The sequence below is a fragment of the Bufo gargarizans genome, chromosome 9, assembly GCF_014858855.1.
Source record: "Bufo gargarizans isolate SCDJY-AF-19 chromosome 9, ASM1485885v1, whole genome shotgun sequence".
Taxonomy (NCBI): Eukaryota; Metazoa; Chordata; class Amphibia; order Anura; family Bufonidae; genus Bufo; species Bufo gargarizans.
The window spans coordinates 173,606,047-173,632,394 of NC_058088.1; the positions used below are offsets into that span (position 1 = coordinate 173,606,047).

General features: G+C 47.0%; 1 protein-coding gene across 4 annotated transcripts in view; it reads left to right on the forward strand.

Annotated features, from left to right (window-relative positions):
• Nucleotides 1–26,348, forward strand: part of FLNA (filamin A) — a 118,103-nt gene that overhangs the window by 88,797 nt on the left and 2,958 nt on the right. For 2 of the 4 annotated variants that reach the window (XM_044268710.1, XM_044268705.1), the window contains 17 exons: nt 3,312–3,559; nt 5,060–5,149; nt 7,007–7,109; nt 7,213–7,353; nt 8,932–9,060; nt 9,133–9,306; nt 9,394–9,555; nt 9,645–9,848; nt 10,467–10,619; nt 18,391–18,513; nt 18,721–18,987; nt 19,089–19,226; nt 20,049–20,164; nt 21,066–21,198; nt 21,624–21,800; nt 21,907–22,125; nt 25,405–25,608. In XM_044268710.1, coding sequence (XP_044124645.1) covers nt 3,312–3,559; nt 5,060–5,149; nt 7,007–7,109; nt 7,213–7,353; nt 8,932–9,060; nt 9,133–9,306; nt 9,394–9,555; nt 9,645–9,848; nt 10,467–10,619; nt 18,391–18,513; nt 18,721–18,987; nt 19,089–19,226; nt 20,049–20,164; nt 21,066–21,198; nt 21,624–21,800; nt 21,907–22,125; nt 25,405–25,608 — 2,781 coding nt within the window. Of the gene's footprint in view, nt 1–267; nt 292–3,311; nt 3,560–5,059; nt 5,150–7,006; nt 7,110–7,212; nt 7,354–8,931; nt 9,061–9,132; nt 9,307–9,393; nt 9,556–9,644; nt 9,849–10,466; nt 10,620–18,390; nt 18,514–18,720; nt 18,988–19,088; nt 19,227–20,048; nt 20,165–21,065; nt 21,199–21,623; nt 21,801–21,906; nt 22,126–25,404; nt 25,609–26,348 lie in introns of all 4 variants that reach the window. The other 2 variants (XM_044268706.1, XM_044268707.1) reach the window with 2 other exon arrangements.

A 26,348-nucleotide genomic window follows, 5' to 3' on the forward strand; every position in this document is an offset into this window, starting at 1 on the left:
TCTGCTGGTCTAAGACAGATTCGTGGACCCCTCCGAAAAGCTTTGCGTAGCGCAGGGCAGAGCGTGGAATGCCTTTTAAGACTCCTCCCGTCGCTCTCCTCACACTGCTTTATACGTACACCCTTCTCAACGCTGCACACGGTTTATGGCGTAACATGTTGTGATGTAAATTGATCTCTGCTGATGTGTATATTGTTATGCACTTTACCCTCACGTTGTCACCTTGTCTCACGTTACCTTTCCTTGCTCTTTGCCCTTTCACCTCAGTGTCAATCGGAGGTCACGGGCTAGGTAAGCCGCTTGCTAGTCTCGACTAAACCTTTTTTATTCTCAGTCTCCCGTGTTAAGTTGGACATGATTTTTCTGATCTTTCTGGCAGTCCAGGTCCTGGCATTCACAGTTGTTCTAAGCATTACTATATGGGCATAGCCCGGCCCTTGTAATCGCGATCGGCATGAAGAGCATTGCATTCTTTCCACATTGTTCTTGCATTGAACGTCCTTTACGTGGCAACGTGTTCCCGAGCCGGAGATGCTTAGCAGATGAATGGTTTTCTTAGAAAATATTCAGTATAATTGGTCATTAGGACAAATTTATAAAACTTGCGCCAACCTGAATCCCAAAGATTAGCCTCGGTCTGTTGGGTTGAGTTATCCCTTTGGCTGCAAATGTAACAGCTGTGAATCGCCCAGACGGCAAAGTGACTGTGCAGATGGGCTGGGAAGGTGGCTTCTCTTGTAGGCATGAAATCCATTCTCGGTGTAACTGCAATGGCCGGTGTCCACCAACGTGACTTGATTGTCTACTGAAGAGCAGTCCAGCCTTTCTCCAGCTTTTAACAGGGAATCTGTTGCCAGGTTTATGCTTGGGCAGTGGAAGTTGGTGACGGAGACCCTGGTTTCATTGTCACTTGTCAATATGGGGGTCGTTTTCAGAAAGTCTGAATCAGTGAGTGGAGCCAGGAGTCCTGAGTGCTGGATTCCTGGTATTTTATGAGGCCAGCTCCCATTGCTTATTGACCACTTTCTATTAGGGCTCATGGACACTAATGTGTTCTGGCCGTTCTGTGCATTGGGGACCGCAATTTGCTGTCCCCAATGCATGGGAAACATCCAAGCGGTTTCCGCAGACCCGTTCAGTTGGATGGGTCCATGATCCATCCGTACCTCAAAAAATAGAACATGTTCTATTTTTTTGCAGTGCGGAGGCATGGAGAGAAACCCTACAGGAGCACTCCGTAGTGCTTCCACGCCTCCGTTCTGCACCGGACCTTCCGGATTATGGACCCATTCAAGTGAATGGGTCAGCATCCGTAATGCGGTGAGTGCACACGACCTGTGCTTGTATATTGCACACCCGCTCTTTGCCGCCCGCAATACAGGCATGGCTGGGCAACAGCTGTGTGCATGAGCCCTTAGGGTGCCTTCACACTCTGCGGATCTTGTTTTCCATGATTGAAAACATGGATATCTGCAACCCTTATTAAGGTGAATGGTACAGATTTTTTTCAGTCGCAGAAAACCCTGCAACAAAATCTGCAGCGTGTGACTGTACCCTAACTGTGCATAGAAAGCTGCAAATTGTCAGCTAGACGGAGGGAGCCGCAGATGAATAAGGATGTGCGCGTCATTGAGAGGACTCTAGGCCCACACGGTGCTCGGCATCTGAGAAACTGATTTTATCGAACCCATTTTGAGAAGTGACACTGCTGAAATCAAGGTCCCTGTCTACTTCATACTGGCCTCCCCTAGGGCAGCATACTTGATTGATTCCCTTTAAAAACCCTGGTAACCTGCATCTTGGTGGCGGTGAAACAAGTGGGATATACGGGGATCAGATATTGCAGTATTGGATTTGATATGAAGCTGGTTTGTGGTTATGGAGTGTGGCATGTATTACTCTATATAATACTGTCTGCGAGAAGATGCCACCAATGTATTTAGTCCTTTTTTGGATGCTGAGCTTTTTGATGCTCCAGCAAATTACCTAACTTGGATCCTCCTGATTTAGTCCCAAATTTATGCAGATGGTCGTCCCGCGCCAACCCCCCCCCCCCCCCCCCCCCCCCTTACTGAACTGAGACCCATTAATAGCGGAGTCTTTTCGGTTTATGTAATTTGCCATTAATTTAAGTACAGGCGGTGGGCACATCCAGCTGGCACAGCATGCCTATATATGGGTGATGTTCTAATATGTTGGCACGCTTCCATATTGGCCGCAAGCCTATGCATTCAATTAGTAGGGGGCTAAATCTCTGCCCTAAATGGGTAAAGAACGTATCTGGCCACTGATTCTGGAGGCTTCAACTAATAATTGTATGTATGGCGCCATGTATCCTAAGAGCTGTTTTAGGTTAGGCCACACTCCCTAACCATGAACTGTAGGGTGTGAGTTGGGAAGGGGGTTCCTTACGCCATGGTTTTAAGTCTCTTCTGTTTTGCTTTTGCATGCCTGCTTTGTATGGCTCCTCTTCAACAATCTCTGAACCTTTTTAACTGCATCTCTAATTCCACTTTGCTCTGCACCCTCTTCCACCCTCTCCTGCTCGTCTCTTCAGCACTTGCGTTCTTCTGGAAATCAGTCCCTCAGGAAATTTTTGTTTCTCTCTATTCACAAATACACTGTTAGGTCACCAATTCTGGAGGTAACCTCTTACAAGTATGGCCTAGTCACTTTCTTACAGAAACATGCAATAGACTGCACCTTTTTTATTGTACTCTCTTTGATTGGCATCCCATTGCCCTTTTTGGGGGTACCTTTAAACCCATTTCTGTTACTTGCACACGAAGCCTTCCAGCGAGTTTTGGGAGGTTTTGCATTTTCATTGAAGACCTCATGGTACAATGGACCTCTTCGTGGTGTCAAGGTTTTGTTTTTGTGAGATCACAACCAACATGGTGTTTTTTAAATGGTAGTGGGTCCTTTTACTTTTGAGAATTTGGGGGTCACTAACTATATCTTCACTTGTTTCTTGGGGTGAATGGTAGATAGAGGTAACATGTCCATGTGGTCATTGTGGGACATCTGGGCTCCAGACCACTAGTCTTGAGTGACCCATAACTTGCCCAAAGGTCTTGTTTTCTCCGTTTCTGTGAGGATGACTTTCTTCTATTTGCATAAAAATTTCCTGAGAACTGAGCTTCCTGTAGAACTGAGGGGGGTCTGGCTGTGAATGCCGAAGGGTTTGGCCAGGTTTTTTTTAGGGTGGTGGCGCATGGAACTTGCTGGGAAAGTAGAACCATAATGAACTAATTTCACCCCTCTTACTATGTACCTTCCTACTCTCCCCACAACATCTTGGTTCCATGCAGGTGCTGGCATTGGACCCACTATCCAGATTGGTGAAGAGACTGTAATAACAGTTGATGCCAAGGCTGCCGGAAAGGGTAAAGTGACGTGTACAGTGTGCACACCAGACGGCACTGAAGTGGATGTAGATGTTGTAGAAAACGAAGATGGAACTTTTGATATCTTCTACACGGCACCCCAGCCTGGCAAATATGTCATTTGTGTGCGCTTTGGTGGGGAGCACATCCCGAACAGCCCCTTCCAAGTTACAGTAAGTATGAGGGGAAACTTCTTTTAATCTTTACACTTTTTTGAAGATAAACCTTTAATCTGTTATGGAAATGTCAAGAGAACTTGATTAGAAAGCGTAGAAGGACTTTACCTGTCTAAGTGTTCGATAGCTGTCGGCAGAATACTCATTTGGCCAACTGCACTTGTACAAATGGACGCTCGGTTGAGCATTCAGATTTCCTGAACGGGTAGAAAGGAGAACGCCACTGCCAGGGCACTTCTGACAACTTCGTTACCTTCCCAAGAACAAGATTGGGCAGTAGAAATCAAATTGCCTTATTCCTTATCTACCCCCCCCCCATACACATCAGGTGCTTGGCCATTTCCGACAACATTGCATGTTTCGGGTAACACTTGATGTTATGGTCAGTTTTTTTTTTTTTTTTGTTTTTTTAACGTTTAACAGTTAAGGCATGTTACATCAGGATAAATCGGGGATACATCCCACGCAGGGGATACATTGAACCATAATACAGCTCAGAAAAAGAACACGCCACTGGTCTAAAAGACATGTAGTGTTATGGTCAGCTTTTAGCGTAATCCTGGTAAGATGACCCTTATATTAGCAGCTGTCTGCCATGGCTGATAAAGGGGGGGGGGTCATGAGTGTAAGACCCCCACCCCACTCTAAAGTGGTTTTCCAATCTGAGCCACTGGTGGCATATCCACAGGTCCCACCTCTGGAACCCACTGCTGTCGCACCTGGCCAAGAGTGGAGATGTGGCCTTGCATGCATGAATCTCTCATATCCGATATCTAAAATATACCCTTCTGAAATGCATAGGTCTATCCCAACAGGACAGATAGGATTTGGTGTCCTTGTACTTTACTAAAGTAAAGATTGGAGTGTTGATGGAAAACTTAACGGGCATCTGTCAGGAGACAGATACCTGGCCGACATGTCGCATGTGTGCTTGGCAGCTGAAGACATCTGTGTTGGTGCCATGTCCATATGTGCCCGCATTGCTGAGAAAAATGAAGTTTTAATATATGCAAATGAGCCTCTAGGAGCAACAGGGGCGTTGCTATTACACCTAGAGCCTCTGCTCTCTGTGCAACTGCCACGTCCTCTGCTTTTTGACACTGCCAGGCGTGGTGAGGTTTTCACTGCCTGTTGAAATGGAGAGGCACAGCAGTGGCAGAGAGAGGAGCCTTTAGGTGTAATGGTAACGCCCCCATTGCTCCTAGAGGCTAATTTGCATATATTAAAACAATTCTTCTCAGCAATGCGGGCACATATGAACATAAGGCCAACACGGATGTCTTCAGCTACAAAAGCGTACATGTAACAGGTCAACCAGTTTCATAGGTACAAAACTGCTGACAGATTCCCTCTTAATATGACAACATTTTGAAACCTACAAGTCCTGACTATTCTAAAATCGGTGACCCACTGAAGCTTTTCATTCCATCCACCATTGTCTTGATGAATTTTCCGCTGTAGAATGTGACTAATATGTTCTTGCACCTCCCAACGCAGGCTCTGGACGGCGAGCAAATGATGCCTCAGCAGATGGCTCAGCAGCAGTTAGCCCCACCTTACGCATACCCGGGCATGCAGCAACCCTGGGTACCCTGTCTTTTAACAGTAACTGTATCATTCATGGAGGGAAAAAACATCCTGGAAGGTTGTGGGACAGGGAAGGAATTCTGGAATTCAGGACCTGCCGAACCTGCTGATGGCTCTAGCACGTAGTATTCTAACTAGATGTAACCGCACTTGAGTCTTTAGGAACCTGCTCTTGATAAATTGCAAGGGGTTGCATAGTGGTTACTGTGGGTTCTTCCTGTACGTTTAGCTGTAATGTAGTGCTTTGCTTGCATGTGCCATCACACTGACAGCACGTACCGCAGCATTAGACGCACAGCTCTGCTGGTAGAAGGCTATCGTGGCGTGAATACTTTTCTTTCCGCTTCTGGATGAATTCCAAGGAAAGTTCCTTCCCTGTATCTATTGTTCCAGAGATGGCCTTTTCCTCAATCTCCACTGGAATTAAATTTGGGGAGGGGGTGTGGGTGGGTTATGAGGGGGTTCATTTACTGGGCTCATACCTCTCTCCACTCTGTAAATTCCAGATGTCTGCCATATCTTCCCATTTCTATTTATTTTTTTTCACTACCAACATCTCATCAAAGTCTGTCAGATTTCCAGCCACCACATCTTGCGTGGCAGGAAGGAGTTAACCCTTTATATCCACTCGTCCGTCTCATCCTTTTTATTTTTTCATGTGTTCAGAAAATGTGTAACGGTCTCTTGCAGAATTCATGTTTCCAGGTTTGCCAAGTTTTTGGATAAACTGACTGCAAAGACTTTCTTCATCTTGCAATTTATTTGTGTGTTTTTAATAGTTTCAAATCCTAAATTCCATTGCTCTTTCATCAGTTTTGCATCACATAGCCTTGTGGACGGGATACATCTCTGCGCCGTCACACAGCTGGGGTTCTGTACCTGGGAGGATAAGAATCTACTCCCAGTGTACAATGCAACCCCTCGGCAGACTGCAGGGAGAATAAGGCCTCATGCACACGACCGTATGTATTTTGCGGTCCACAAAAAATGCGGATGACGTCTGCGTGCATTCCGTATTTTGCGGAACAGCTGGCCCCTAATAGAACAGTCCTATCCTTGTCCGTAATGCAGACAATAATAGGACATGTTCTATTATTTTTTTTTTTGCGGAACGGAAATACCGAAACTGAATGCACACGGAGTACCTTCCGTTTTTCTTGCAGACCCATTGAAATGAATGGTTCTGCATACAGTCCGCAAAAAAAAAACTGAATGAACACGGAAAGAAAATTAGCTTGTGTGCATGAGGCCTAAACTGGAGCTGTGAGTGATAGGATGGGTCTTGAACATTTAGTTTTTTCACCTTTTTTTTACCTAATTGAACACACAGCACTGCTGCATACACACCTGACAAACGCAGCACTGCTACATGCAAAGACATAAGGTAATAGACATATGGTACGGCTTTATTCATTTTCATGCACTTCACATCTGGTACCGACCATCTGTGACATCATGGAAGGTCCTTGCAATACTGAACTTCCATTTGGCAGCTCAGGGAGGACCTTCGACTGTAGGCACATTCTTCTTGATGTGCTTAATCATCAAGGAAGCGGTTAAGGAAGTTTGGCACTGCTGGACCACCCTGGCTGCGGACTAAGACTGACATTTTAGGAAGGGGGAAAAAAGTGAGTCTTAAGTCCTGTATTTTCAGGACTATAAGACTCTTATTTTTTTATTTTTTTTCCTTCCTAAAATGTCTGCGTCTTAATTTATTTATTTTTTGCCATGATGAACTTGCATTGGAATTTGGGTTTGTTTTGCTCCCATTGAAGCATGTCCTCTCCACCTTCCCTTTCATGCTCTTCTCATTTTTATTAAAGGTTTGCTCATTTTTTTTGACTCTCCTTGGTTTAGGCTACAGATCGCCCTGTAATGGGAGTGAATGGACTGGATGTTGCAGGATTGAGACCATTTGACCTGGTTATTCCCTTCACTATCAAAAAAGGAGAGATCACAGGTGAATTATTGCCGTTTGCATGGGTTACTTAATTTCTAGATCTCTTGGGGACTCGGTCTGTAAACTCTTAACTCAACTCATACCATATTGTTCATTGATGTAGGAGAAGTCCGTATGCCTTCTGGGAAAGTGGCCAAACCTGACATCACAGATAACAAAGATGGAACAGTCACGGTCAGATATGCTCCTACAGAAGCTGGCCTTCATGAGATGGACATCAAGTATGATGGCATGCACATACCAGGTAGGTCTTCAGTTCTAGACATGGATTGAAGTTGCTCTGAACATTAGTGTATGTAAGGGCTCTGTGGGTGGTTAACCTTCCTTATAAAAACTTAAATAGGTTATCCTATAAATTATGTAAAAACTGAAAATTAGACATTCTATAGTGCATGACGATTTCTAAAATGGCTAGAACCAGCCCCGTACCTCACATGGATCCAAAGCTCTCCCCATTCATTGCTCTGCTAGATTTATTTCAATCTGGCAGCTCAGGGGTGTGTCCTGTAACTGTCACAGCTTCTAACAGAAAATACAGCTGGTGGCAGTTGAAGGGTGGAACAGGTCTTATTTGGCTTTCCTAATGTCTTTCAGCCGTATTTATTCCCGTTTTAGCTGCACAGCTAGATGTATTTCTCTCAGAAGGTGTAATTTCCCTTCTGTGAAGTCCGCCAGCCCTGTACTGCTGTGACTATCTTGTCTTTACTTCCCACTGTTTTAAGCTTCAGCGCTCAGAACAGATGGAGAGGGGGAAATCAGACTTGGGCCTCATGCTGTTGTGCTTTTTATTTTATTTTTTATATTTCTATAAAGCATTTGCTTTATATACCCGACAATGCACACGAGCGTATGTAATTTGTGGTCCGCAAAAACTGATCTGCAAAAAATACAGATGACTTCCGTGTGCATTCCGTATTTTGCGGAGCGGAACAGCTGACTCCTAATAGAACAGTCCTATCCTTGTCCGTAATGCAGACAATAATAGGACAAGTTCTACTTTTTTGCGGAACGGAATGCACACTGAGTACCTTCCGTTGTGTTGTCTTTTTGCGGACCCGTTGACATGAATGGTTCTGTATACAGTCCGCAAAAAAAACCTGAACGGACATGGAATGAAAATGCAAGAGGCTTCACAGAATGGACTGCGGCTCTTTGCGAGTCTGATAAAAGAACTGCTTCTGACTTCTGCTAGCTTTGACACGTGCCCATTTCCTGTAAGGCTACTTTCACACTCGCGTTTTAGGCAGACCAGTCATGGATCTGCAAAAACGGATCCTTTACAATAATACAACCGCATGCATCCGTCATGAACGGATCCGTTTGTATTATCTGTAAAATACCCAAGACTGATCCGTCATGAACTCCATTGAAAGTCAATGGGAGACGGATCTGTTTTCTGGTGTCAGAGAAAAACGCATCCGTCCCCATTCACTTACATTGTGTCAGGACGGATCCGTTTGGCTCCGTTTTGTCAAGCGGACCGCAAAACTCTGCAGGCCGCCTCCAGAGCGGAATGGTGACTGATCGGCGGCAAACTGATGCATTCTGAGCGGATTGTTTTCCATTCAGAATGCATTAGGGCAAAACTGACCCGCTTCTGAGAGCCCATGACGGATCTCACAAACGGAAAGCCAAAATGCGAGTGTGAAAGTAGCCTTAGCCGTCTTCTGTGTTTACTAGGGACAGATCTTGCCTGACGGCAGTGGCCTGCAAATTAGGTGGCAGTGAGTGGCGAAGGTGATTGCCACACAGACCTAACATGCTAAACTGTATTGATGGTGATCAGATCTTGTCGCCCTAAACCATTTCATTTGCTTTTCAGGAAGCCCCCTGCAGTTCTACGTGGATTATGTCAACAGTGGCCATGTTACCGCCTACGGCCCAGGATTGATACATGGCACAGTGAATAAGCCTGCTGTGTTCACAGTGAATACCAAAGATGCTGGTGAAGGTGAGTACCTGGAGATGACTATATAAGGGGTGGAAATGTCTTAGAGGTTTCACAAATGTTATTTGCACATAGGTGGTTTGTCACTGGCCATCGAAGGTCCTTCCAAGGCAGACATCAGTTGCACGGACAACCAGGATGGAACATGTACCGTGTCCTATCTTCCCGTCCTCCCTGGAGACTATAACATCCTTGTTAAATATAACAACAAGCACATCCCCGGAAGCCCTTTTGTTGCCAAAATCACTGGTTGGTGTTCATTTAATGAAACCTTTAAGTCACATTGAGATTAGAATTTGAGGTTCACTGTTGTAAATTATTATTTTTTCCCCTTAGGTGATGACACCATGCGCATGTCCCAGCTCAAGGTTGGTTCTGCTGCTGATATCCCACTCAATATTACTGAGACTGATATAAGTCAACTGACTGCTACTGTGACCTCTCCTTCTGGAAGGGAAGAACCATGTCTTCTCAAGAGGCTCCGCAATGGACATATAGGCAAGTCTTGGATCTGGCTGATTTAACTTTTTAAGATCAGCTTTATGGTTGTGCCTTGTTTTCACCCCTTTTGCTTTATTTACCTGTAGGGATATCTTTTGTGCCGAAGGAGACTGGAGAACACCTTGTTAGCATCAAGAAACATGGCCATCATATCCCCAATAGTCCCATCACTGTAATGATCAGCCAGTCAGAGATCGGTGATGCAAGTCGCGTGATTGTCTCTGGCAAGGGCCTAACTGAAGGAAGAACATTTGAGCCAGCGGAGTTCATCATTGATACGAGAGAAGCAGGTGAGAACCAACAAATCTTTACAACTGAACGCTAAGGCTACTTTCACACCTGCGTTCAGGTGTCCGCTCGTGAGCTCCGTTTGAAGGGGCTCACAAGCGGCCCTGAACGCAGCAGTCTGGCCCTAATGCATTCTCAGTGGAGGCGGATCCGCTCAGAATGCATCAGTCTGCCAGCGCTCAGCCTCCGCTCAGTGAGCGGACACCTGAACGCTGCAAGCAGCGTTCAGGTGTCCGCCTGGCCGTGCGGAGGCGAGCGGATCTGTTCCGACTTACAATGTAAGTCAATGGGGACGCATCCGCTTGAAGATGACACCATATGGCTCAATCTTCAAGCGGATCCGTCCCCCATTGACTTTCAATGTAAAGTCTGAACGGATCCGCTCAGGCTACTTTCACACTTAGAAAAATTTTCTACGTTATAATGCAGACGGATCCGTTCTGAACGGAGCCACCGTCTGCATTAATATGAGCGGATCCGTTCAGAACGGATCCGATCGAACGCAGGTGTGAAAGTAGCCTTAAATTGTAAGTTGCCCAAAACTTTAATTCCAAATTGTTTCTTTTAAAATAAGAAAACTGTTCCAAACTGACCAGTCTTCTGCTGACTTCTTGTTACAGGTTATGGAGGTCTTAGCCTTTCCATTGAGGGTCCCAGTAAAGTAGATATCAACACAGAAGACTTAGAAGATGGAACGTGCAAAGTAACGTACTGTCCGACTGAGCCTGGAAACTATATCATCAACATAAAGTTTGCTGACCAGCATGTGCCAGGTATCTTGTACATACAGTATAAAGGTAAAGGGGTTGGCTGGTTTCCTATATTGATGACTTATCCTCAGGATAGGTTGTCAATATCATGTCGGCGGGGGTCCAGCAACCAGCACCCCGGCAGTCAGCTGTTTAAGTGCTGCATTTTCTTCGCTGTTTATTTGCTTGACATTGCAGGTGTAATTGCAGATCCTCCATCTCATTCACTTCAATGGGAAGGAGCAGTTGCACTCAGTCTGCGCCTTCCCACTGAAGCAAATGGAACGGAAGAGTTTCAATTAGGGTACTTTCACACTAGCGTTTTTCTTTTCCGGCGCTGAGTTCCGTCCTAGGGGCTCAAATCCGGAAAAGAACTGATCAGTTTTATACTAATGCATTCTGAATGGAGAGTCCGTCCCTCAGGATGTCTTCTGTTCAGTCTTTTTGACTGATCAGGCTTTTCAGAAAACCGTAGCATGCAGTATTTTTACCTCCGGCCAAAAATCCTGAACACTTTGACTGAACGCCGGATCCGGCCTCTTTCCCATTGATTTGCATCCGGCTTTTGCATGTTAAACCCGAAAAATGTGAAAAAAAAGTTAGTCCATAAATGGCGGATCCGTTTTTTCCAATGCATTTTTCCATTGTGATCAAAATCCTGATCAGGATTCAAATGTAATCAGTTTTCACACGTTTTTCCGGATCCGGCGGGCAGTTCCGGTGTCGGAATTGAACGCTGAATTCAAACAACGCTAGTGTGAAAGTAGCCTTACAGCTGCTTGCTTCTACAATGTTTATTGCATTCTCTTCAAAGAGCTGATCTGCCGGGGTGCCAGTAGTCAGAGCCCCACCAATCTGATATTGATGACCGAGGTCAGCAGTGTAGCAAACCGGCTAACCCATTTTAAGACACTAAAGACTATGCACACCTTTGTGAACAATTTTTATTTATTTTTTTATATTGCATTGTACTCCTTTTTTGAGCTACAAAAATAGTTTAATTGGTCTTTACTAAAAATATGGAGTCCTTTTTTGTGTACAGAGCAGAGATTCTCTAGTAGCAGCCTGTGGATTTTCTTTTCTCGCTAGTATCATTGGGGGACACAGACCGTGGGTATAGCTGCTTGCTGCCACTAGGAGGCGACACTAGGCTAAGAAGTGATAACTCCTCCCCCGCAGGCTATACCCCCTCCAGCCTGGAGAGAGCATATCAGTTTTTAGCTTAGTGTCGTAGGAGGCAGACCTCCCTGCTTTTGCAGGGCGGCTTACTTTTATTATTTTATTTTTTTCCTCTTTTAGATTGGGGAAACAGAGTCGCCTAGCCACTCTGTCTACCCCGGGAGCAAGGCCGGTGTCGGAATCCCTCACCGCTCGCCCTCCCCAAGAAACGAAAGTGGACCAGGGCAGCCCAGCTCCCCTGCTTCCCGCCAGCCAAGGGGGTCACCTGAATCCGGCGAGACCCTCCGCCATTCCAGTCTCCTGCCACTTCGTGTGCCAGCGGCTGAAGAGGTGACCCTGCTGGTACTCTGAGAAAGGGTGAAGAGAAGAGGATGAAGATGGGGTGAGTAGTCCGTATTGGGTAAGTACCTCGGCCCTTCCCCTCCCCCTTCTCCCTTCCCCCCCGGTCACCTCATCATAAGATGGAGGACCTTTTTCCTCAGGTGGGCCATTCATGGTGAGGGCCCCACATTACCTCAGGCCCAATGTAGGTTTGGGCTTCTGTCCATACGGGGGGCCTGGGTTCTCCTCAGTACGGCCTGCGGGGTGAGCTCCCGCGGCTGATGTTCAGCCAGGGCACTTACAGAGCGCCGCTCCGGTCACTCCACTCCCGGCCGGCTATTCGTTTGGCCGGCGCCAAAAATTTAGCCCCTGGCTCCACTTCGGGCCTACCGGGATTCAGCCCGTGCAGTTGTTTTAGCGGCACGGGATGGGTTCCCGCAGCGAGAGTGGACACTCCCCCTCCAAATCAGTGGGCAGACATCGGCGGTTGCTCTTCAGGCCCCGCTGTGGTAACCGGCTGGCAGTACCGCCCGGTCGGCTGTGCGCCGAACTTTATGTCCCGGCTTTTGCGGCCTACTAGGCCGCAACTTTCATTCCAGTTATGGAGGGGGCGGGTTCGTCCTTTTGGCGCGGATTCTCACCGACTAGCTGTCGCTCCTCCCCCAGGTGCCCCGCTGAGCTCCGCATCTGGTCCTCTGAGCTGGGTTAACCCTTTGTGGCAAGTCGTTTGTTTGCAGCCGGCACTGCATTATCTGAGTGTCCCCTTTCTGCATGCCAATTACCTTAGATTAGGAAGTTAACCCTAACCCCTTCCTGCCGGCATGTCCACCCTGGTGGTGGGGTATGGGGCTGGGCCCATGCCCTATCTGGACAGGGCAGGATTGCTCACAGTTTCCCATTCCGCCCTCCGGGGCTGTTTAGTTGAGAATGCACACATGAAGAATTCCCAGACCACCTTCTGGGTCGTCTGGTGTTTAGGCCACCACAGGTGAAATCCAGGGGAGCACATCTGAGGGATTCCCAATCCGCCATACGGGCCGTTTGGTTGATAATGCTCCACCTGCACAAATACAGGGGAGCACATCTGAAGGATTCCCAATCCGCCCGCTGAGGCCGTTTGGTTGATAATGCTCCACCTGCACAAATGCAGGGGAGCACATCTGCAGGATTCCCAATCCGCCCGTGGGCTGTTTGGTTGATATTACTCCACCTGCACACATACAGGGGAGCACATCTGGAGGATTCCCAAACCGCCCGCTGGGGCCGTTTGGTTGATAATACTCCACCTACAAAAATACAGGGGAGCGCATCTGAAGGATTCCCAATCCGCCCTACGGGGTCGTTTGGTTGATTAATGCTCCACCTGCACAAATCCAGGGGAGCACATCTGAGGATTCCCAATCCGCCCGCTGAGGCCGTTGGTTGATAATACTCCACATGCACGGATCCGGGGGAGCACATCTGAAGGATTCCCAATCCGCCCTACGGGGCCGTTTGGTTGATAATGCTCCACCTGCACGGATCCGGGGGGGGAACACAGATGCAGGATTCCCAATCCGCCCTACGGGGCCGTTTGGTTGATAATGCTCCACCTGCACGGATCCGGGGGGAACACAGATGCAGGATTCCCATTCCGCCCTACGGGGCCGTTTGGTTGATAATGCTCCACCTGCACAAGCCAGGGGAACACGGCTGCTGGATTCCCAATCCACCCTCTTGGGTCATTTGGTTGTTAATCCACATGCGCAATCCAATGGAGGACCTCTGGCAGTTCCCAATCCACCCTCCTGGATTGTGGGTCGATTGAGTTCGCCCACACAATCCTGTGAGCGGTCAGGTAGGGATGCCGATTCTACCTCCTGGGTGTTTTGATGGTTATATCGCCGCTGTCACAGCCTGCAACTGCCATGGCTGGATGCTAAGAGGTAGAGCTGCGCACGAGCAGGACATTCCTCCTCGGTCTCCTCCGCACCTCCATCCTTCCTCATTAGGGTGATATTCAGAACCCTCCCTTCTGACAGGGGTTGGTCTGAGGGAACAGGGAACAGTTCTGCGGACTCTGATATGAACCTTCTAGACTGCATCCATGCTACCGGCAGTACTGATTGTCTGCATTGCCCCTTCCTTAGGCGGCATTTGCTTTGCTACTGGATACAGTACTTACCCTTTGTATTCCCTCCTTCCACAGGTGGACTGACGGCACTTGCACTGGTCAGTGCCAGCCATTTGCGTCTCCCCTTTCGGTTGTTGACGGATTGCTGTTCCACTGGGTACAGTACTGGCGTTATGCATTAGCCTCTCTTATAGGAGGCGTTATGGCTTTATCGCGGGTGGCAATGTTTGCTGTAAGTATTACCACCTTGCTTAGGTGGAGGAATTCTTTACCCACCGGGAACGGGACTATTCGTATGCATTATCCTCTTCGATAGGGGTGTAATTCTCTGCCATAGGGGTCAATTCCTACTGGGTGCATTACCCCCTGCCATAGGTTAGGTACTGGCGCTAACCTCAGGATACAGTACTCCCTATATATATTTTCTCCCCTTCATAGGTGGAGTGGTTGCACTTCCATTGAGGGTAGTGCTTACAGTACGCGTTACCCCCTCCAGGGAGGGGGTTGTTACACTACCGTTGGTTGCGGTTCTGTTTATCTCCCTACCTTCCTTCCTTGACGGAGGATTGCGCTACCACTGAATACTAGTCAACAGTCGTGGCATTACCCCCTTCTACATCTGACGGGAAATCTCTGAGCATCTATGCATGCTTTAATTCAACTAAGCCTCCGCACTAGATGCCGTGGCTTCCTTCACGGGTGGGCCGCAGCAACAGTCGTTGCCATTGGTGCCTGGTACTCTTCATCTAGAGGTATATGGATACTGGGACTGCTCCCATACTGTATCCTCCCGTCTCTTCTGGTACTGGTGGTTGGCGCAGATAGGTCGTTCCTGGTTCTCTTAAGGGAGTCGCTCAGCAGCTCTTCAGGTGCCCTAGATTCCCATCCCTATGGGCCTCCACCGTTCAGGTCGGTCAGAACTTGGTCCTCTACAGCGTGTGGGTGCACGCCATTATACAAATGTTGGGATTACGACCCAGCGAGCCCAAGGTTGCACTGACTCTGTATTCTGGGCCACCACTCTTCCTCATTAGGTGAGGGTGTTTTGCTGGCATTCTGCATTGACTACTACAGCGTGTTCTCTAAGTCAGGATGGCCGAGTGGTCTAATGTGCCAGACTCAAGAGTTAATCTCTTCCGTGTATGGGTGTTCGGGTCTCCAAATGGAGGTGTGGGTTCAGATCCCACTTCTAACAAAAACAAAAAAAAAACAAAAAAAAAAAAAAAAAAAAAAGCAAGGGTAGTTCTCACAAGGGCCGGAGATCGAACTCATGGCAGAGGGTCATCCCCCTCAGTTAGGGGTTCTACCCTGACACTGCTTCGGCGGTTGCTCTGGTTTTGCCCCCTTTTTAGATGGAATGCCTCAGAATGGCTCTGGTTGACTGAGTTAGCTTGGTTCCATGCTACTTCGGGGTGTCCTTAGGCCTCTCCCTCAGTTTTACGCTGGGAGGAGCAGGCGGTAGCTATTACTGTACAAAGGGTATTTGCATCTCCACGGGGGAGGCTACATGCTAGGGTTCCTACTGAACATTCCTATTGCACAGTTCCTTCGTCAGACGGCGGTTTCTTCCGACTCTGGGATTGGTATCCTGTACGGTGTGGCATCCTCCTCAACTGGAGTGTGGCCTTTGCGTTACTCTGGCAGTTTCCTTTGTATGGGCTCCTCCTCAAGGGTGTATTTCATTACCAGGAGATCTGTACAGTGTCAGTCCCTGATGGCAATGGGCTTGCCCTGACCTCTCATTGGTCTTCATTACTGTTAACTGTCCGTTGCTCTGACGACTATTGTTCTTGTGTCGTCATCTCGGGTTTTGCATTGGCGTCAGTGCCATAGCTATCAGCACCTTACTTGGGCGCGCTCGACTGGGTAGCTTAGTCCCTGTGGCACTCGTCTACCACTACGGTGATACTGTCCGTCAGATATGTTTACTTGGTCCCTGTGGCACTCGTCTACCACTACAGTGATTCCTTCCTTCAGTTATGGTTACTTCTGTGTCACATCAAGCGATGGTGGTCATTCCTTTCACTGCTCCTTCCGGGGGTGGACTACGGTCCCCCCAAGCCAGGCTGAGCGGGTGACTGTCTCACCTTGTCACCACTGGTAGGGATTTCGTTCCTTGAACGGAACACCCCTATTTTTCTTTCCTGTCCTTCCTCTAGCTGGACTGCTGACCACCTTTTCCCTTCGGTCTCCTCGACCGGTGGCAATGGGTTGTATAGCTATGGAATCCGGGATCTATTTTTTTCCACGGAGAGTATTCTCTTATCTTGGTCTCTGCCCGGAAGTCAATATATGTCAATTATGGTTTTTTTTCCATTACCGGTTTCTTTTAACCAGAGGAGGATCCTGCGAACCTGGATTTTGGTTCCGCTCCCACAGTTGTGGTCTACAACCGACTTCGCCCCGACGATCGGTATATCGCTGAGGGCGTTTCAGGAACAAACAAGCCCCCCCTCTGGGACTTCTTCTTCTTCTTCTTTTTGTACGTCCATTTGTCCTTTGTCATTGGCATCAGGCAGTGCTCCGCCAGAATTTTCTTCTGGCGGAAGGTCACCGCTTTTCGGGTCTTCTCGGACATGGTTTTTCTCTTCTTTCTCCCTCGTATTTTAAGGGCGGGCTCTCCATCAGCCATCTATTTTGGCCTCGGAGATTTGCTGGTCCATATCTGGCGCGTTGGCGCGTTCCGCTGTATGGGGTTTCTGCCTGATTTTCTTGGAGGTCCTTGTCATAGCTGGCGTCTTCCAACGGGATGCTTTTTTTCCTGGGATGTCTGCCTGTCGGTTGCTTCCTAGCGGAGTGATGGCCTGGCCGTCCAGCGGTCGTCATTTCTCGGGTTCATCTACTCCAGACATCGCTTCTAGAGGGCAGCGTCTTGGTCTTCCGGCAAGTTCTCCGAGTGTTTCGGGGGTCTTTCCTAGCCATCATCTGTTGCTGCTCCAGGCAGCAAGATCTTGCAGGCGGCAGCGGCTGCCGCATCCTCGAGGGCGTTTTTTCTCCAGGGGCGTGTGATTTTTTTCCCTCCCCGTGGACTGCTTTAGGACGTCCCACGGTCTGTGTCCCCCAATGATACTAGCGAGAAAACGAGATTTTTGTGAACTCACCTGTAAAATCTCTTTCTCGCGTAGTTCATTGGGGGACACAGCTCCCACCCAGTTTCGGTTTGCCGCTCATATTGGCGGTTTGTGGGCCAGTATGGTCCTCAGTTCTGGTGCATTCCGACTGATGTTTGTCAGTTGTGGGTTGTGTACTGTATTTTCATTATTGATTTTTTTCTCCTACTCCTATTGCTTGGGCACAAACTGATATGCTCTCTCCAGGCTGGAGGGGGTATAGCCTGCGGGGGAGGAGTTATCACTTCTTAGCCTAGTGTCGCCTCCTAGTGGCAGCAAGCAGCTATACCCACGGTCTGTGTCCCCCAATGAACTACGCGAGAAAGAGATTTTACAGGTGAGTTCACAAAAATCTCGTTTTTTCTGTCAGTTGGGGAGCTGATGGGCTCCTTATCTCTGCTCTGCTCTCTGACCTTTATAAACACTCATTATAGCTCAGTTCTCATCTTACTTAAGCCACATTATCAGGGTTTATGACCTCAGTTTAGAGAGAGTTTATTAGACTACCTGCACAAGTGAAACTACCAGTCACACAGCTAGAAACAGTTAACCCTTTGTGACAGAATGGCTCAATATATAAAAAAAATGAAAATTATTTTTTTTTAGCCAAAAGAGTAACCTGCAATAAAAAAATTAAAAAAAAATTGCCTCTGAAGGTGTACATAACCTTTTTAAGGGGCAGTTTTATTAAGACTGGTGTTTGATAGGAAAGGCTTAAACCTGCCGATTCAGAGTGAAATGCTCCGAACTTGCATTGGCACATCTTGGGCTGCCTTAAAGACAGAAAATGACATGTATAGCAGCTATAAACACCACAAAACAACGAAGATTGAAGATTGTCTTAACTATGAATGGCCTACATGTTCCTATTTCTGCTGCCACGTTCTGTTTGGCTTCCATCATCCTGCAAGATTTACTGATCTCATAACCTGCGCTGATGCAGAACACTCCCTTGGGAGGTTCCTTAGAGCAAAAGTGATTTTTCTCTACAGTGATGGATTAAATGATCAGATGAGATAATTGACCTTGAATTGAGAGACTAGTTGTAATGCCTTGTCATTATTTTCTGTAGGTAGTGCATTCTGTGTCAAAGTCACAGGAGAAGGAAGAATGAAGGAGAGCATCACTCGTAGAAGAACGGCACCATCTGTGGCAAATATTGGAAGTCAGTGTGATCTTAGCCTGAAAATACCTGGTAAGTAAAGTGCTGTCATTGTAAGCTTTTTGATTTAGATTGTGAAGGCTGATACATTTGTAGGATACTCTGCATTCCTAAATCTCCGATCTGCTATTACTCTTTGATAACACTATATATATATATATATATATATATATATATATATATATATATATATATATATATATATATATATATATATAATATGCTCTTTCTGCTTGACAGAAATCAGCATTCATGACATGACTGCTCAGGTCACAAGTCCATCTGGCAAGGTTCATGACGCAGAAATAATGGAAGGCGAAAACAACACTTACTGCATCCGATTTGTCCCTACTGAAATGGGCGTTCACACAGTCAGTGTCAAGTACAAGGGGCAGCATGTTCCTGGAAGTCCTTTCCAGTTCACCGTAGGACCCTTGGGTGAAGGTGGTGCACATAAAGTCCGAGCTGGTGGACCAGGCCTGGAGAGAGCAGAGGTTGGAACTCCAGGTACAGTGTGATGAAAGCACCAGGGAATAAAAAAAAAAAATATTTCCTTAAATTTCAACAAATTTGATTACATTTTATGTTTTGGGGTTGTTTTTTTTTAGCGGAGTTCAGTATTTGGACAAGAGAGGCTGGTGCTGGAGGTCTATCTATCGCAGTGGAGGGTCCAAGCAAAGCGGAAATTGCTTTTGAGGATCGGAAAGATGGCTCATGTGGCGTGTCCTACATCGTTCAGGAGCCCGGTAGGTTACGCCTCCTGTAGAGGGGGTTTTGTGGAGATGGAGGCTCAGATGATTTTCCTCCAAACCTGTCAGTCTATTCATTATGGAGTGTCAAGCTTGGTATCTCATCAGGCTTAATCCTTGCTCTCGAAGCCGTCTCCTCAGCCTAAAAGCTTGTGATTGAAGGGTTTGTCCAGTTTCCAATATTAATGACCCATCCTCGGGCTAGGTCATCCATATCAGATCGGCGGCGGGCCAACTTCCCGCACCCTCACGATGAACCGTTTGAAGAGACCGCAGCGTTCGTATGAGCACCGCGTTCTCTTCACGGTTTTCAGCTGCAATGCTGACAGCAAGCAGATAAGTGGTGTAATTACAGCTTCTCCATCGAATGGGAAGCAGCAGTTGTAGTTACTCTGTCCCATTCAAGTTAGCTGTAAACGTTAGTGTTCACTGCTGCATTGCCGATGGCCACCAGGTAAACTATGAAGAGAACACGGCACCCATACGAGTGATATTGAAGACCTAGACAAGTGATGGCTAACCTCTGGCACTCCAGCTGTGGTTAACTACGACTCCCAGCATGCTCCATTCATTTCTGTAGAGTTCTGAGAAAAGCCAAGCAAGTGTACATCTTGGGAGTTTTATTTAGTCATCACAGACCTAGACAGAGGATAGGGTTATCAATATTGGAAACTGGACAACCCCTTTAAAGCTCAATGTTCTGCTGGATAATTCTGTTTTTATAAGTTCTATCTGGATCTAATCTGTATAAATAAAGAATAAATCAAGAGCCCTTGGTGAAGAACATCCTACTAAATCTAATTTATTTGCTTGTTTCAGGGGATTATGAAGTCTCCGTCAAGTTCAATGATGAGCACATCCCAGACAGTCCATTTATTGTTCCAGTGGGTTCTACATCAGACGACGCTCGCCGACTCACTGTTACTAGTCTTCAGGTGAGGCACTGGGAAAAACCAAAGCCCTTACTGGTTGGGCAGAGAATCTGTTTCCTGAGCAGCTGTCAAGACCCCCTCCCCCTCACCTTTCATTATCTCAGACCAGCTCAGTGCAGAGGTGGACGTTGTGGTTTGCCTTGGCATTGACTTGGTTACATCTAGTAGAACTCTTCTAGTAAAATCTAGTTATTGCTCAATCATGGACCACTTGTGGTCCTAGGTAGCGTATCATCCGCTAGTTGTCCACTTACTATTGGCAGGTGCAGTAGAGCTGCTGCCATTTACTTGGCGTAATTAGATTTTGCTTCCATAGCCTTTCTCCGGTCAGTAGGACAGATGTGCCCAGTGCTCCCCTTCCTACAGCAGGTTCCCAGCTGACTCAGGAGGCTCTCCATGTGTTTTTCTCGTGTCTTTCTTAAAGGCTTTTAACAGGAAGCAAATCTGGACTTCAAACCTGCCAGTGTTTAAAGAGGGAGAGGAAAATGGATCCGAACCCTGGCTTTGGCTTACTGTGGCATCGCTGAAGGCTCTCGCTTCTCTTTGGGCTGCTTTTTTTTGTCATTTTCCTTTTGCATCTCGTTTCTGCAAACCATTTCATCAGCTACCTGGAGTGCATCTGCATGGATGACTGAGCCACCATCATTGTAGAAATAAATGTTGCCTGCATTTGACAGCTGTCAGAAGCCTCTTTATTGCTGCTCACCACCAATGGTAAATGAGTGGAGTCAGTCAGTCATCTCTCCTGATCCATTACACATCACAGTATGCCACCGCCAGGTTCTCCTTCATAAGCATCCTCACCCTCTTTAAACCGGAGCGGGACAGGTAGGTGATCTGCGCTGGGATGGATGTTTGGACATAATGTCTCGTTGCCGTGTTTCTAAACTCTTTGTGCTTTTAGGAGTCAGGGTTAAAGGTCAACCAGCCAGCCTCTTTTGCAGTAAGTCTTAATGGTGCCAAAGGGGTTATCGATGCCAAAGTGCACAGCCCTTCAGGGGCATTGGAGGAATGCTTTGTGACAGAAATTGATGAAGGTGAGTCTGGTAAAACATTTGGGGGTCAGTAGTGTCGGCGCAACTGGCTTTTTTTAATTTGTTTTTGCGGCAGGGTGCTTTAGTACTCCCATGGGGTTCTGCACCTTCGGAGTACGTCCCCGCCCCGCATTATGGGCCTGCGTCTGAGATGGTGTGCACACTGCTGGTGCCCATATATAGGGGACCTGCTGTTTGCAGGACAACGGCCGTGTGCATGAGCCCTTAGTTGTAATTCATTCATTTAAATTCTTGCTCATTCTGTGCTTTGAAGTCGAGGAGGCAGTCCTGTCGGTGACAGTGTAGACAGTCATAGCGGGAAGGCTGTCAGTCGCTGTCGGGAGCGCCTCCTGGACTTTGTACTTGAACAATATATGAAGATGAAATATATAAGCCTTAACTTTTAGATTTTTTATTTTTTTTTCCAGATAAATATGCTGTACGCTTCATTCCTCGTGAGAACGGCTTGTATCTGGTTGATGTTAAATTCAATGGTTCCCACATCCCTGGCAGTCCATTTAAAGTTCGTGTTGGAGAGCCGGGGCAAGCTGGAGATCCAGGAATGGTGTCAGCATATGGAGCTGGATTAGAAGGTGGCACCACTGGTAAGTCCTGGACCTAATGCCCAACTACCGCAAGGTAATCCCCTGTTCTCTACTGGAGTAGAGAAAATCCAGCAGTGCACATTTAAATTTTGTTTTTCGTCCCCAGGAAATCCTGCAGAGTTTATAGTGAACACCACAAAAGCGGGAGCTGGAGCTCTGACTGTGACCATCGATGGACCATCCAAAGTCAAAATGGATTGCCAAGAGTGTGCAGAGGGCTACAGAGTCACTTACACACCCATGGCTCCTGGTAGCTACCTGATCTCCATAAAATATGGTGGACCTTATCATATTGTTGGAAGTCCATTCAAAGCAAAAGTTACTGGTACGTCCTATGTAACAGCTGTTATCTTAGAGGTTAATTGCGTTGGGCTGTCTACTATTCTTCCTGACTCTCCCGTACGCGTGTTCTCTGCTTGGCCAAGCATGCATGTTTTCAATGGGGCAATGGTAGACTGCTGCTTGCCAGACATGTCTGGCAGTGACTTGTTTCTCTAAAAACGAAGGGATCAGTGAAGCATAAAGATGATGGCTAACAAGTGTTTATAGGAACGCTTGTTAGCGATTATCGGGAGGTGTAAATGTACCGTTGGTTACCCAATGAACGAGCGAAACACCAGTTCATGAGGTAATCTGATTGTGCGCACACAAAAATCGCCGTAAATGCCATCTGCTGTTGGGAAATGAGTCAGTATGGGGAAGAATGATGGCATTAGCGATCACTCCTTCCCATACTCTGGAGGAGATCGCTGCATGTAAATGGACTGGTCTCCTTCACCAGTGAGCCGCAGATTGTCAGATAGGAACACTCCCTTCCCGATCATCTGCTGCGCTGTCGTCCTGTGTAAAGGGACTTTTACTCTACTTTGGGCCAAGGATCGGGACAATTGTCGGGAATAAACTTTCCTGTAAGCACTTGTTCCTAAAAAGCTAAGGTTCTGGTGATCGCCCCACAGATGAGCAAACACTCATTTGTGGCAGGACATTGCCCTGTCTATATGGGATGTGCTGCTGACATTATGCAAACTGAATCGGGGACAAATGATCAATATTGCGATTGTTGATCTCCTGTTCTCTTTGCATTGGGCTGTATGGAAGGCACACATAGGCCTGTGTAATGGTTGGCTTTACTAACAATCTGTCGGTGAGAGCCGGGAGGTCTTTACCGTTCCCCAGCTGACCAATGGATTGCTTTTGTTTTAATCCCTTTAACATCCACCATACATGTAGGGCGGGTGTGTAAATTGCAGACATTTAGCCCCTTAGATGCTGTGGTCAAATGTCACCACGGCATCTGAGAGCAGCAGACCCAGGAGCACAGCACTGAGATCAAGGAAAGTGTTCCTTAGGCCTCATGCACACGACCGTTCGGCTCCGCATCCGAGCTGCAGTTTTTGCGGCTTGGATGTGGACCCATTAACTTCAACGGGTTTGCAAAAGATGAGAACAGCACTGTGTGCGGTCCGCATCCGTTGCTTCACTCCGTGGTCCGCAAAAAAAATATAACCTGTCCTATTCTTGTCTGCAAAACGTACAAGAATAGGCAGTTAGATCAATGGCTGTTTGTGCAGTTCAGCAAACTGCGGAACGCACACGGGCGCCATCTGTGATTTGCGGACTGCAAAACACACAAAGGGTCATGTGCATGAGGCCTTAGTGGTAATAGGCTTGAACCTGTACAAGACTCGCAGGTATTTCCCTAAGCAGGTCTGCAGGTGGCAGCACTGCATTGGAATATACAGAATTTTCTATTCAGCAATGCATTAAATTTCATAACTGCATGTTTAGATCCCCTAGCTTAAAACTTTTTTTTTTTTTTTTATCACCCCTCCCCACTTCCATAAAATAAGGCACATAAGATTGCCATTTAACAAAACGCCTGTACTATTGAAATATAAAACTACCGTATTTATCACAAAGGGCATAACGGGGCGGGCGGTCGCTGATTTTTTATTTATATTTAATTTTATTTTTTGGTCACTTCACCTCATCCTAAAAGTGATCAGAAAGTCATAAAAACACCCCAAAATGGTATTAATATACAGATTGTCTCATCAAAAAATTAGCCCTCGCAGAACTCTTGGGGTCAAAATGTTGATGACAAGAAAAAACTATCCAGGTTTTTCTTTATTATTGAAAACCGATATTAATGTGGTATTGCACTGACCCACAAAATTAAGTTATGGGTTAATTTTTCAACATTGGGAATGCTGTAAAAACAAATCCCTAAAACTGGTGGGAATTTTAATTACATTTTTTTTCCCCTCACCCAATTCCACTTTTTTTTTCTTTTTTTTTGCGCGCTTCCCGCTGCATTGTACGCAACAGTAAATGGTGCTATTAGAACAGGGCTCGACAAATCCCAGGCGCCAGGTCGCCATGGCGACCAGGAATTTAGTCCTGGCGCTTGGGTATTTGTCAGCCCGTTTTCAAAGGTGCCTGGGCGATGGGTGCGGAGCGCTGTTCTGTCCGGAGGCAGCACAGGAGTGGAGATGAGCGGAGAGCTGTGTGACGGTGCCTTAGGTTCCCTATACCCGGCTGCTCTTTGGACACACTCCCTGCCCATGGCTGAGCGTACGCCGCGGAAGTCCACTGTGACAGACGTGATGAGGAGAAGCGCCGCCCTGCCCCCAGCGGGCTCGGGCCACCCATGTGCTCTATAAGCGGAATGCAGAGTCTGGCCTGGCAGCACGTTAAGCAGCTGCTGTGTCTGATGGGCCGGAGGCCTGACCTGCTGTGCGGGGGCCATAGCGCTGACCTGCGCCCTCCTCGTGGCTCTCAGGTTCACCTGCAGGTAACTTACACGCCTCCAGTGCAAATTACTACTACTCTCATCCAAGTGAGGCAGGAGCCTGAGGTGTCAGCACATGTACACTGTATGCCATAGTCCTATATACTGTACATATATCATGGTCCTATATACTGCGTATGTAACACAGTATACAGCACGTACACTGAATGTCAGTCATACTGTACATATATCATGGTCCTGTATACTGCGTATGTAACAGTATACAGCACGTACACTGAATGTCAGTCATATACTGTACATATATCATGGTCCTGTATACTGCGTATGTAACAGTATACAGCACGTACACTGAATGTCAGTCATATACTGTACATATATCATGGTCCTGTATACTGCATATACCATACTATACAGCACATGTACACTGCATATGTAACATGGTATACAGTATTATTGGGGGGGCTCTATGGAGAAGTGGGGGGGGGGGGAGCACTATGGGGGAATCTACTGGGGGCTTTATGACGCGGCTCCACCTGGCTCCTAACTTTTTTAGCTGGCTCCTAGATTCCAAGGAAATTTGTCAAGCCCTGTATTAGAAAGTACAACTTGTCTTGCAAAAAAATCAAGTAGTAATCTATGTGAATGGAAAAATAAAGTTATGGCTCCAGGAAAGGCTGGGAGTGTGGAAAAAATAAATAGGAAAATGCTGTGTCCTCAAAGGGTTAAACCTCAAGATCTGGCCATGTGCCTGGTTTCTTATTTGGGAACGTTTGGATAATCTGGTGCTCACAGACCTAATCCATATGGTAAGGCTCTTGGCCCCCAGCCTGTAACCGTTATTTCTTCTTCTAGGGCCTCGCCTGGTGACGAGCCACAGTCTCCACGAGTCGTCCTCAGTCTTTGTAGATTCTGTTACAAGAACGGAGGCCTTCACACAGCAAGGAGCCCTTCCGAAGGTGTCGTCAGATGCAAGCAAAGTAGTGGCCAAAGGTCTTGGTTTGAACAAAGCCTTTGTCGGCCAGAAGAACTCCTTCACCGTAGACTGCAGCAAAGCCGGTGAGTTTATCGGCACTGCGTGAGGCACGTTTTATAGAACATCCTCCAGATTATTGGGTGCATTTCCATAGAGCTGTAGACTGACAGGCAGCAGATACGTGGGCATAGAACTGCTAGAACGTGCCGCCAACTTGTCACTTCTCCCTTCTGGAAAAAGCATTTGATAGTTCGGAGCAGTCTTCATCTGAAAGGTGTCTCTTCCAGCATATTGTAGATCTGTCTGCTTTTAGGCCAAAAAACGGGTGTAAATGATAAATGCCAAGCCTGCGCCCTTCTCGGAAAGTGGCAAGCACAGCAAAGAAATGCCATTTATGTGAAAATGATAAATTTTGCCCCCTATTGTCTGTGCCCTTATGCACTATGGCTCTGTTCACATCTGTATCTGACTGTGATGCGGTGCTTGACTGATCCCATTGCCTTAGGCCTCATGCGCAGGAACGTATTTTGTTTCCGTGTCCGTTCGTTTTTTTGGGGGAGTTTTTGCGGGCTAAAAAACATACGGTCATGTGCATGTAGCCTTATGGTTCTGTTAGGTCCTGCTGAGGTGTCAGGTGCTTTGCTGTAAAATATAGACTTACAGGTCATCAGATTTGTACCTATGACACTGGCTGACCTGTTCCATGTGCGCTTGGCAGCTGAAGGCATCTGTGTTGGTCCCATGTTCATATGTGCCCGCATTGCTGAGAAAAAGTTTTCATATATACAAATAAGCCCCTAGGAGCAATGGAGGCGTTGCCATT